The sequence below is a fragment of the Crocodylus porosus genome, unplaced genomic scaffold (genome assembly GCF_001723895.1).
Source record: "Crocodylus porosus isolate Cpor-Errol unplaced genomic scaffold, CroPor_comp1, whole genome shotgun sequence".
In the NCBI taxonomy this organism is placed as follows: Eukaryota; Metazoa; Chordata; order Crocodylia; family Crocodylidae; genus Crocodylus; species Crocodylus porosus.
The window spans coordinates 4,048,870-4,061,382 of NW_017728917.1; the positions used below are offsets into that span (position 1 = coordinate 4,048,870).

The 12,513-nt window shown below is 42.0% G+C and overlaps 1 protein-coding gene across 2 annotated transcripts in view; it reads right to left on the reverse strand.

The window, feature by feature from the left end:
* The window catches only part of ITPR1 (inositol 1,4,5-trisphosphate receptor type 1), a 129,377-nt gene that overhangs the window by 91,541 nt on the left and 25,323 nt on the right, over nt 1-12,513 (reverse strand). Inside the window, exons 16-17 of one of the 2 annotated variants that reach the window (XM_019536600.1) lie at nt 12,132-12,161; nt 761-796 (exon numbers count right to left, since the gene is read on the reverse strand). The exons of the other annotated variant lie outside the window; for it this stretch is intronic. Of the exons in view, the coding sequence (XP_019392145.1) occupies nt 761-796; nt 12,132-12,161 (66 nt within the window). The remainder of the gene's footprint in view (nt 1-760; nt 797-12,131; nt 12,162-12,513) is intronic. 2 annotated transcript variants of the gene reach the window in all.

Here is a 12,513-nt window from a genome sequence, read left to right on the forward strand (position 1 = left end):
CAGTAGGCAATGGTATATACTCTGTGCCAACCACATGGCTGGATATTGCATTAGCTTCCAAAGGATTCAAATTTTCATTAAAAAAAGAAAGTTCTACATCCTGTGCTTGTCAAACACGTGGAACAGTAATGGATCCTGGGTGGTGTCTCAGACAGACCCAGATATCCTTTTGCTCTAAATAGGTATCATCTTTGAAGTCAAATGATTGCATGATGGTCAACATCAGCTACTTTACTGTACCAGATTAGAAACAGAAATACCTAGCTGTTCCAGGACTGTGGAACTTGGGTAATGTGCTGCTCTCGACCTCTCTTCCCCCTCCACCACCACCTCCACTTCCTAGCCTCGGGTTTATAATACTCAAAGTGAAAGGGCTTTGGATTTCCCTCTTAGAAAGGACAGGAATGATGCTTCTGTACTAAACACGAAAGAAATCTGAGCCGATTTCTCAGAGCAGTGGCTCCAGCAAAAGTGGAAGATGGCTGAAATACTGGCACTGCTTTGAGAACGTCAACTGGTCTTCCCCTCAGTCTTCCTGGCACTGTCCCCGGTTTTTATTGGGAAAAGGAGTCTTCCCCCACCCCACCATTGGCCAGAATGGTAGCATACTTAACTAGTTCAGCCCAGCTGCACCCACTCTGTCTGCACCAATTCAGTAACACACATTTCACAGATTATACCAACAAGAACGACATTCCACCAAGACTACTTCAAAAACACCAATATTTGTGCATTGTACAAATATAGGTGGGCGACACACCTCTACAGAGCTTTCCAATTCTGGAGGCTGCGGGAGCTAGTCAAAAGTAAAATGCAGATAATTAGTCACAGTCGAGGAATCTTTCATCCAAACACAAAAGTTTACTGGTCAACATGTAGAGACATTAAAGTTGGAAAAGACGCTGTGGATTATCTGTTGCCAGTAGGATGATGCAGCTTAACTCAAATGAGCATCACTGTTTCCATACACACTCAAAAGTTTACTACTGCCTGCAATACTGACAAAACAGGTTTGCTAAATTTACATGTTCCCCCAACTTGCTCACATGAAGTCCACTGCACAAACATGCACGCTACCTGGCTGTGTATGCTAGCTTTCACGGACGCAAGGGGGTGAGGTGCACCATCATGCACTTGTGGTTATTTTGCCCAAAACAGTGGGCACAGAGGATTTCATACTCCTACTATAGTGGCACACCAATGGTAGAAATGGGAGAGAAGCACTGTAAGGCCTCTACTCATGGCAGATGTCCCTTTTGGATGTTGATTCTTAAAACCAAAAAACCCCAACCAAACCACACCGAGCCCCCCCCTCCCCCCCCCCGGACATCCTGTATTTTCACTTTTATAAAGCTAAACATTCGTTTCCTTAGGTTAAAGCATGTTACACTTCAGTTTTGGATCTTAGCAAGGGAGAGAGATCAGGAGATTTTCAATTAAAATGCCGAGTAGCATAATAAACACACTGACATGCTCATGAAACAGACATTCAACAGCAACCCAACATTTATAAAAGGCATCGATCATTAGTTAACATTAGGCCATCAACTTAAGTCCTTTGAAAGAGACACATTGAGAACTGAACTATTATTATGTCTCTAGATGGTATCGTATAAAGCTGGCAACCCCTAATCCATCATTGCCTAATGAGTTTAGAAACTACACAGACAACCGAGAGAAGGGGATGGGCCAAAGGACGGTCATCATAAATTTTACAGGTGAAACAAAATTCAGACATAAAAAGGATGATGTGATAGATGCAGAACAGCCAGGAACTGAACCCAAGGTCTAGTCAAGCACTTTATTCATAAGCCTGCATCCTCATCTGTAGGCCAAAACACTGCCAGCGACATAACAGAACAAAAACTATGGCATTTCCACAGGATAGGAAAGAGGGCGGGCATCATCCGGAACGGTCATCATGGAGAAGTCGGGAGAATCCTTGGGAGAGCAGTGCAGGAACTAATATTTTCCACCTTGGTGCTCTACGGGGAGGGAGTCCCTGGCCAGGAAGAACAGTTCTTCCCCCCCTCTTTTAATAGGCTTTCCTCTTGGCCAATTCACATACCCTTTTGGTACATTATTTCCTTGCATTGTCACCATTGTATCTCTTGGAAATTTCACAAGCACATTAACCATTACATTTTTGGTCAAATGGGATGAGGAGTATTTAAGCTGGACGACCTAAAGTTAACAGGAAAAACCTCATTTATGAGAAGGAACACACAGTTCCTGCATGCTACGGGCTGCCAAGTACACCCTTGTTCCTCATCAAATAATACAGGAAGTGCTGTGCCTCACCATTAGTTCATCTGAAGCCATTATCTTGACTTCGGCAGCAACTAGTACACCTGATTCTCAGGAGGACAAGAAGTCCTTCATTATTAATAATACCAGTAACATGAACTATTTCTGTTAGAGTTATTAAGAGTTGGTTCCCTTTCAAAGCAGAGCGGTTGAATGACTCGATGGCTAGAGAGGATACCGGGAGCCTGGATTCCAGAACAGAAGTGCTTGCTGCCTTGTTCTGAGCCCTGACAAAACAATAGCCAAGTATATATATGCACGCTTTGGGAGTGAGAAATTGGCAGGAACATAAAGAACGAGCAAGACATTTGTTTGATCTTGTCAAACAAAATGATTTACTTCAGCTCGGGAGAGGAGGACGAAGTACTTTAGTCAGAGACTAAGCCATGCTGTCTAACTCGACACAGAAAGATACAGCCAGAAGAGGGTTTTAGGTCTTATAGGGAGCCCTGCACAGTCGCCCCTTGTTCTTGGAAAGGTTACTGCATCTTTGGGGAGCGGGGCTAAGGACTTGTTCTTTAGTGAGAAGTCAGCAAAATAAAGATTGAGGAGTCAAATGGACCACGTTGATTTAAAATGGGGTAAAAATAGCAAAGAAATATTTAGCTTGGTGTGCCACGCCATCCTGTGAAGCAGACACTAGGGAAAACGCAAGTAGTGCATAGAATACAGAAAAAACGGTCCACGTATTGACTTAGGCCTTCGGAGAGCCAAGTCTATGACTTGGTCTCAGTTCCCCTTCTGCAACACTTGGGAAAATATTGTGTGGATGAAGACTGTAAAACTTTCATAAGACACCGTGCTAAAAAGGGGACAGCAAACAGCTAGCGTTTAAGACTATATGCATTAGGTGGCAATAGATGGCAAGAGTCAGACAAGAGTTTAGAATATTTCCTTTTCTTTTTTAAAAACACTAATAGTAGCTCCTTTCAAGTTACTATACAAGAAAATCTCTGTTCTTCCAAGGTTAGCAAAAAATATTCTATCATTAGCCAGAACAGGGGATTATTATTTTTATCCATTTACCACTACTGACCTCACTGTTTCTAAAGGGGACTTCCCTACTGTTAAGCCTATAGGTGTCTCAAAGAAAGCTAATCTGCTTCAAGAGCACACCTGTTGACAAGAGCTAACAAAGCAAGTTGGGTACTTAACAGTGAATTAGTCAAAATTAATTTAATGAAAAGGTTAATTTTGCCCTCTTTTGCCTTTCTTGGGGAAAGTTTGAGAGTTTAAGATTTCATATATATGAATTTTTACCTTAGAAGTTCAGGATTTGTTTATTCAGTCTCTCTTGAAAGATTAGACACCGGAGAGAAAAATCAGTGGGTAAAGTGACAGTGCAAATAAAAGGAGTGAAGAGAGCTTAAAATGGGAGGAAAGTGATTTTTGAACTCAAATTCTGGGACCATTTCTAGCCTAACTACATAGTTTCATTCACATACCTTGCTCCTTCTGTTTGCTAGACATCTCTTCTAAAAATTCACCACCTATTCAAACAATGAGTGCTAAGAGAGGTCTTCAACCATAAAAGGCTGGGAAGCCATTATATTCTTGATATTTCTACGTACAAGAAAGTGATTTATTATTTATTTTTGAGTGTAGGTTGAAGAAGTCTTAACCTATAGCCTTTTGCTAGAGGTTATAAGTAAAGCTAGTCAAACATGGAACATTTTTTGTGTCCTTTTAGGTTTTGGGTTTTGAAAAGAACATTTTCTTCATTTGAAGAAAATTGTAGCCCGAGTTATATCAGATGTTAGTTTAGACCTCATGACATTTTTGGGATATAAAATCTGTGAAGCTCAAACTGCCCCAATTTCACAGACATACGTGTGACTACTTTAAAGTAAAAGAAAGCACTGATTTGGAATGGACAAGGTGCAAAATAATGAAAAAAAAATCATTTAAAATAAAGCAGAAAGGAAGTGTAAGTGGAATATGAACCCAGCTATACTCTAAATAGGTAGGTGGCAAATTTAGCCACAAGTAACACAAGTTAAGATATTTAGGGACCCAATGTTATTACTCAGACTCTCCCCTCTTCCTTTCTCCACCTAGCAGAGGAAATCTAATATAAATGTCCTCAGGTTCCTGCAGCACTTACAGGAAAATCCTTTTAAAAAAAAAAAAGAGAGCATGTTCCTTTCCACCTTCTTTCCACTCCAAGTATGTTTTTTCTTTACCATGGAAGAGGTTCACTATAAAGCTTTGATTTCTTGAGGCAACATACCATAAAGAAAGGTTCTCATTGTGCTATGCTGCTGTTTCACTAAGATATCATGAAAAAGACAGCGCATGAATAAAATTCCCTTCCAACTTAGAGAAAGAGCACTGCCACGCAAAGCAAGATAGCCACCAACTTAGGATACTCATTGCAAAATAGCCCTTAAAGACCCCTACCGTAGTTTATGAGTGCCCCTAGCAGACATTCAATTAAGGGTGCAATGAGATCTAAACTATGATCCCAATAATCGTGCCTCCTGCCATGCTACATAGGCATGGCAGCAGGCATTCATCCAACCAGGGCTCCCAGCTGCAAGACTGCATGGAGCCCTTCCCAACAATATGGTCCTGCAGCTCAGAGCCCTGGTTGCACGTGGCACCCTTGGTTCAGATGCGCTTCTGTGGGTGGCAGCCTAATCAGCTGACCAGGGCTCCCATGGTTAACTGGTTGATCATGTTAAGTGTAACGTCTGCCAGAAGCCTAGAAGTCTGAAGCAACGCATATCAAGATAGGGAAGCCAGAACCCCGGCACCTGGTAGGCAGGTGCGTTGGTTGCAAGTCTCTCTGACTTGCTATGGATACCGTTCAAGGCAGCAAGAAATGTTAGAAGGCAAAAAAAGTGTCCACCCAGCCATAAACCCTTCTCACATTGCAACACACACCCAGGCATTATATCCTAGAATGTGATGGAGGATTTTAAACTAATGTAGATTCAGACCCCAGGTAAGATGCAGACAGTGCATATTCAGTGTATTCTCCTTGGACCATCAGGCCACCGTCCTTCATAGAAATGGTGTTCTTCCTTCTCCCAGCTATGAATTTGCAGACCCAAAAGGATTTCTGATTTGTCAAGCCTTTACATAGCGTCAAGCCTTCTGGTGACAGGTCTGACCTAAGAACGTGTTTGCCTTTTAGTTGAGGCACTGGCAAGCCTAGGTGAGCTCTCTCTTTACCTGGTCAATGATTACAGTTCAGATGGTATTTTATTTTGAGTGCAAATTTCCAAACCAAAAATATAATGCAAGTTAGGTGACTAAGTCCCCCAGGCAGTTTAACATCCCCATCTTTGCCACTTACAAACAAATGAATTATGTAAGAATCCTCTCTTTCTCCATCCACAATTACGCAAGTGCTACAAATAACTATAACTAGTCATTAAGACCATTCAATTATTTTTGATAAGGTGCTGTACAGCTCCCTGTTTGTGAGCATTTGGGATAATCAATCGCCATAGGCATGCTTCTACTGCAGCAACAAGGCTGAGGTTTCCACAGAGAAGAATTCAGCCACAAGAATTTATTAGAGCCTGCGTTTCCTCCATTTGAAACATCATGCAAGCTTTGCACTGTTTTAACTGCAAGGTACACACCAGCAATGGATCTGGCATGAGCTCTCTCGAGAAGAGAAATAATTTTAATCTCTAAACTTCATCTCACAAGCATTTATTGTGTTAATCATGCATCCAATTCCTACTGCAAAACCAGAAAGCAGCATGCATTTGGAAATTTGTTCAGTTGTAGAAGAGCAGTTTTACAGTTTATCAAATGATACACACTTCTGGAGAGGTTATTTGCAGTCAATCCCCCCCAAGTCAGGTTTTTCAGTTCCCTTTTCACCTCCTTGAAACCTCAAGACCAGAAATATATAACCCCCAAAGCAAGCGAGAGAAAGAGAGAGAGAATCCACTGGCTTATGCCCACTACTAAGAGATTTTGATACGACCTGAAGGTGCTGAGCATTTCCCTGGATTTGTCCCTTTAAACTTTATTAACCGTGCACAAAGAAAGAGTGGCTCGGGATGAGGATTGGAGAAGAATTCAGGGCTTTTATGTGCAAATACGTTTGGATATCTTAAGACCATTTTTACAGATGAACAATAAGCTCCGCAAAAGTTTAATATTCATCTGTCAAATACACAGCACCTTGAATAATAAAAATGCCAGGTCCAAATCATACCAGAGCAACTCGATCAGGAAGAGACAGCAACCATATAAGCACCACCACTGCCCCTGTAGTCTCAGATACTAGCAGCCACAGCACAGACTGAAGTAACTGTAAACAGCTCCACCACATTTATTGGCAATTACTGCTGAAGGTCACACATCAGCAGCAAGCCTAAATTCCAGGAAAAAAAAAAAAAAAAAGCTGCTCTTATGTAACTGCTTGAATGCTGGCAGGTGCCCAACAGAGCAGTTCACCGCAATGTAAAAAAAAAAAAAGTAGGACATCTCTTGCATTCAGCATCATGAGAACGCCCCCTTCAGGGGAAGCTTAATAGTTCTCTTTTCAATGCTCCCCTTCCTGCATACCCACTCATCTGCTGCTTTGGGATTTACAAGTCCCCCTGCCCAAGCTCTCCAGATTTCCAGTGCAACTCATTCACACATGAAAACAGCTCCTTTTGCTTCCAAACACTGACCATACAAATCGAGTGACAGATGGAGTGGAGACTCAATACTCAAACAGTCCCCTTACAAGCTGTGGAAGGCACGTAGCAGTTATACTGATTACCCTGAATCCCAGGAATTGTGAGATGCAAATAAACCACTTAGACCTAGATTTTTCAAAAACGGGGGGCGGGAATCGAAGTCAGTGCAGGTAGGAGACCTAGGCTATAACAAAAACTTTAGATTGGGCTAAAGCTAAGCCAGTTCATAGTTTTCCATGGCACTGCAGTAGTTTTAGTACCCACTGCCGTGGTTAAAGATTTACTTGATGCCTCAAAAGCCTGGGAGAGAGCCTGACTCTCCTCTTACGCTGATGAGAAATTGGGGGCACCACTATAAAATTCAGTGAGCTATACCAGTACGAAAAGAATATAAAGGACAAAAAGCAGCCCCAGAGCAGTTTCTAGAGACAACTCAATTTGTCTCTCTTGCTCTAGGGGTTTTCTGCTTTCTTTAAAAGATTTGCACAAAAAACACGGACTCTGTTAAAAAGTCTCCTGCATCTCTTTATGCTCCACCTCGTGAGCCCTCGGCTCTTGCCAGCCTGTCATGCTGGAAAGGATTACCAAGCTAGTGAGCAGTGACTTCACGGGGGCAGTGAGCAGTGGTTTCAGGGAGGCAGTGAGAAGCAGGAACAAATGCTCTGAGCAGATTTATTTCCATAAAAATATGCCTAGCAGTAGTCATTTATTTTTAGAGGAACCAAAAAGAAAGTGACACAGACCCGGTTCCTTCAACATCCAAGACCCTTCACTGCTCTCCAGCTTCCAGTCTGTTGTAGGAGGCCTGGGAGATGGGAATTCACTCCAGCAGCACAGCTTCGTCCTCACAACCACACGCAGGACCAGCCATGTGACCTCTGCAGCTTAAAGCCTCTCTATTCCCCCACTTCTCAGGACAAATCTTGCCCTCAGCAGTGTTAGTCCTTGGACCAATGTTGGACTTTGCCCTCCTTGTTCCTTCTAGGTACACTGCAAAAGCAGCAAGACCTTAAAAAACAAAAACCCCAACAACATTCTGGACTTTTACAACGTGAAGAATCGAGTCAAGGGGCCTCTGTTATTCCTAACAGTGGCAACACAGCCAAGGGAAGGAATAGGTTTAAGTAGGTAGGATCCCCCACCATTTAGCACTTTAAAAGGTCGAAGCTTGCCATAACTTTTAGGGGCACTGGTTGAGTCACATACTAGCTGTCAAGGACAAAGATCATGAAATCTTGCATTATACACAAGTCCAGGTAACGTGACTGGGATGGTTTAGACATGAATGATCTTGCCCTGGACAGGAAAGAGGGTTTGGATTACATAACCTTCTCGGGTCGTATCCAGCCCTATTGTCTCCGGTTCAGCGATCTAACCATTCCAATTTTGCAGGGCACATTTATTATGGTGGGATTTCTTGGATAGTCAACATTCCTACCACAAGTTTACCGGTTCTTGAATTTTCTGTGCTGACTGCAAAATACACAACCCCACAGCATCATAATCTCTCTCCCCTGAAAGCAAAACTTGTGCAACTGAAGTCCAACATGGCTGTGTGCATCAGAATAGTTGGTGTAAGAGTCGGTGAAAAAAAAACGGAGCCTTCCCATTCACGTGCCCAAACCAGAAACAACCATGAACAAGGCACTATACTTATTTTTATATTTATATATGATATATACATATAGCATAGTGCCTTGTTCATGGTTGTTTTTGGTTTGGCCATGTGAATGGGAAGGGCTCAGTTTTTTTTCCACCGACTATTCTGATGCACGCAGCCATGTCACACACACACACACACGCACACACTCCTCTCCCCTATCCAGACCATGACTCCACTACAGTGAAAGAAATCCAACGTCAATGGAGTGAACAGCCCCAGATCACCAGGTGAACTGGACCCGATGGTCTCGTAAGGTCCCTTCCTAACTTCTATGAATACAAGGGCTCTCTTCTACAACTCCTCAGTATGGTAAGGGTCTCAGAAAATAAACCGACAGGCTGTGTCACCCTACAATGCACCTTTACCACAGCTGGGCACAAAAGGCACTTTATGACTGTAGTCACGGCCATTTCAAATTCTTCCTGTTATGTAGGGGATTTCCTAGTCAACAGGGTGAATTCCAGAATTGTTCAGCGAGTAAAAAAACTCCCTTTCTACCGGACAGAAAAGATTTTTAAAAGGGGCTCTAGTGACCTCGGTTTAGAATATTCTCATTTGCACGTTTAAGTACTAAAAAAAAAAAAAAAAATAGCTTGGTCTATCATGAGCAAAAAAGAAAAGTCAAAGGCAACAATTTTAAACCTCTCGGCCCAAGTGATCTTATGGTAGCTACTTGCAATTCCAGCAAGACTGTGAAACCAGCTCTGAACCGTGTCAGAACGTAACCAAGACACTTCTCCAACAAGGCTGTACTCAGATGGGTGGGTAGGAATGGCCCAAGACCGTTTTAGCCTCAAAAAGAGACCAAACTACAAAGGAAACGATGTAGCTAAAAATGGGAGTCAAGGGTTGCTGGGTTTTTTTGTCCCAAACCTTTACAGTTGCCAGGAGCAACGATTATAATAATAATAAAAAAAAGCACAAAGGGAAACACCACAGCTTGCTCTGAAAATCCTCCAAGAATTCGAACCCGTGCCAGCAGCTCTTTTCGTAAACAGACAGCATTCATTTCCTTTATTTATAAACACACCTGCTCCATCCATGGAATTGCTCCATAAGGGAGCAATAAGTTCCTACTTGCAGCCAGAAGACCAAGGTCTACAGTGGGTCTGTGCACTGATAGACTGCAGAACTGCAGGCAGCAGATTATGGCCGGAGACTAAAGAGAAAGACGGAGAGAGTTTCGCCTTATGACTTAATTTACAGTTAAACAATTCAAAAGTCCTGTCTGAAGTTCCTCCCAGATAAAGTATACATACTGACACGGGGATCTACAGCACCACAAATCTAGAGGGTCTAGCACTCGACTGAAACACTAAAAAGGAGTTACCAATTCTCTTTTAAAAAACCGAACACATTGCCAGGGGAGAATTCTTAGGTAAAAGGAAGCTTAAGTTTGTAAGAGTCGGGGAGAAAGATCTCATCATCCCCATGTTTCAATACTAAAGCCTCTCTGCAGCCAGCTATTTTAAGCTCCATTATAAAACCTAAAAAAGATAGGGTACCTGAATCTCCTCAAACTAGGGTAGGTCAGGAGCAACTCCATGGGTGTCAATGGACTTCAGGCCGTGGGAAATGAGTGTCAACAAGAGGAAAATCAGACTCATAATCTCTAAACACATCATGCACAGCAGTTATCGTCAATGCATATTAACGGAAAGTGCACACTAAGAGAAAGAAATAGCCACAAACAAACAAACTCAAGGCTGTTGCGCTCAAGATGTAACTTTATGAGTAGCACGGGTAAGGAATTTTCCGACAAAACAGTTTTTCCATCGGAAAAAAGCTGATTTGTTGAAACAGAAGCTTTTTACAAGAACATACCCATTCTGACTAAACTGGTTGGGAAATGTTTCTCTGGTCCAGGATGAAGTTTCTGCTGAAGTCTGGACCAACTGCAAGAGGGCACACACACCTTGAAACTATCCTACTGGCTAGGGTACTCAGCTTGGATGTGGGGGTACTAGAAAAGCAAGGTTTTGAATCCAATTGTCACTGCCGACAGGGTGCTCTATGCATCAGGCTTGTCTTGTTTGTCCATGAAAAGCTCTGATGAATCTCAGGTTTGCCTGGACAAGGAATGGGAAAGTTTTTAAATGGTAGAAAATTGTGCGGGACACCCATCCAAAATTGTAGCTTCTCACCCATCTCCATTACAAGATGGATAGTGAGGATTTCAAACACATTTCAACAGACTCCCACAGTGTTAGATTTCTCAAAAGCATGATGGACATCCAAAGTCTAATTCTTTTTGAACTCCAGTCCCAATAGACTCACAGGAGGCCCACTCAAAATTTTTTTAAAATCACTTAAAAAAAATTATAGCTATTCAATGTCGCCCTTCCGCATTGTAAAAGGGTGAACTGTGTTCCACAAAGAAGGCTGGTTTGGGAGAACACATCAGAAACTGAACCAAAGGAGAACTTTTAAAAAAAGAAACCAAGCCTGATCAACAGGCATCCTGTACATATACCCAATTTTTGTGCCCATGTTATTTTTGAAGGACATGAGAGAATTCATTCCCACAGGAGACGCTTAGACCTGAGGGCTGGTCTTGTTCATAGGCCAGAACTCGTAGACTTAATGTCACCTAAAATGAAAGACGTTTTAAAATACTTGGTCTTTAAAATATGATTTCACTCAGCATAAACTCCTATTTATGTTTTTCCTTTTCCAGGCAAAGCAGCACTGTGCATAATAGAATATTTAAAAAAGCAGCAATAACTACCAACTTTAGTCGTCATAGCAGGCATTGATTTAAAGATACCCACGCCTTTATAATATACCCTTAAGTTTTTCCCACGTTTTTACAGACCAATATGAAACAATGCAAGACATCTATACACATTGCTGAATGTGGCTGTCATCTTTTAAGTCATTTTTGTAAGGAAATTAATACAGTTTCTACACAAGGGCCAAACCCTTTCCAGGCTCCCACACCTACAGCGTATGATAATTACATAGTGCATAATGATGTTCACAATAGTTTGTGCTAGTCAGCAAACAGACTTAATTTAGGATCTCTTCCAGTCTGCTTTGGACGTTCTCCCCCACCAACAGCAGCACTACGCACAGGTGCCATTAACAACTCAGAATTTACTTCTTTAGGTATTTTTGTAACTGTTGCGTTCCTAATAAGTGTTTTTACAACATTGTTATACAATAATTGCTTTGGAGTCCTAAGTGCTGAGGTTTTGATGGTGTTCACCGCAGTCAGCATCCCAAAAGCCCTCAAGCTCTATCCTAAACATTATGAAAATATATCACCAGATGATTGCAGCTTCTAGCAACTACATTTGGGATAATAGTTAGGATAATGACAGACAATTTGTTATGGTAACTACCACTAAACATAGACACACGGCGGGCTAAAAACACAACTCTTTCACCAACACAGGTGTACGTGTCTGAACGCTCAACGTTAGTAAGACAGTACGACAATCACAGCGCTACTCGTAAAAAACAAACACCACGCAAACACCACCAAGGAAGATAAATAAAATTAAGACCTCAGCATTATCCAATTCAATGGTAATCAGCTGGAAAAGAGAAAGGGAGGAGAAAAGAGAAGTTGAAAAGCAAATATTAATAAGAGAAATTACGAGTCACGTGTTACAAGCGTGGCTATTATTTACCTCCTCAGTACTCTATTATAGCATTGTAAAATATTCACATTAAGCATTAGTGGCTTGTATAAGTCTTCAAGCTGCTGTATTGCACTGTTGACAGCTGCTCCAGAGAAAACATTTCTGCCATGGAACTGAACCGACAGGATGCACTCAGGCTTTGTTCTCATGCCAACTGTCAAGCCACATAAATTGGCTAAAAACGTGCCAGGAACTTCACCCTCGGGCATATGAGTAGTTACCGGAGCGCACGAGGTTCCTTAAC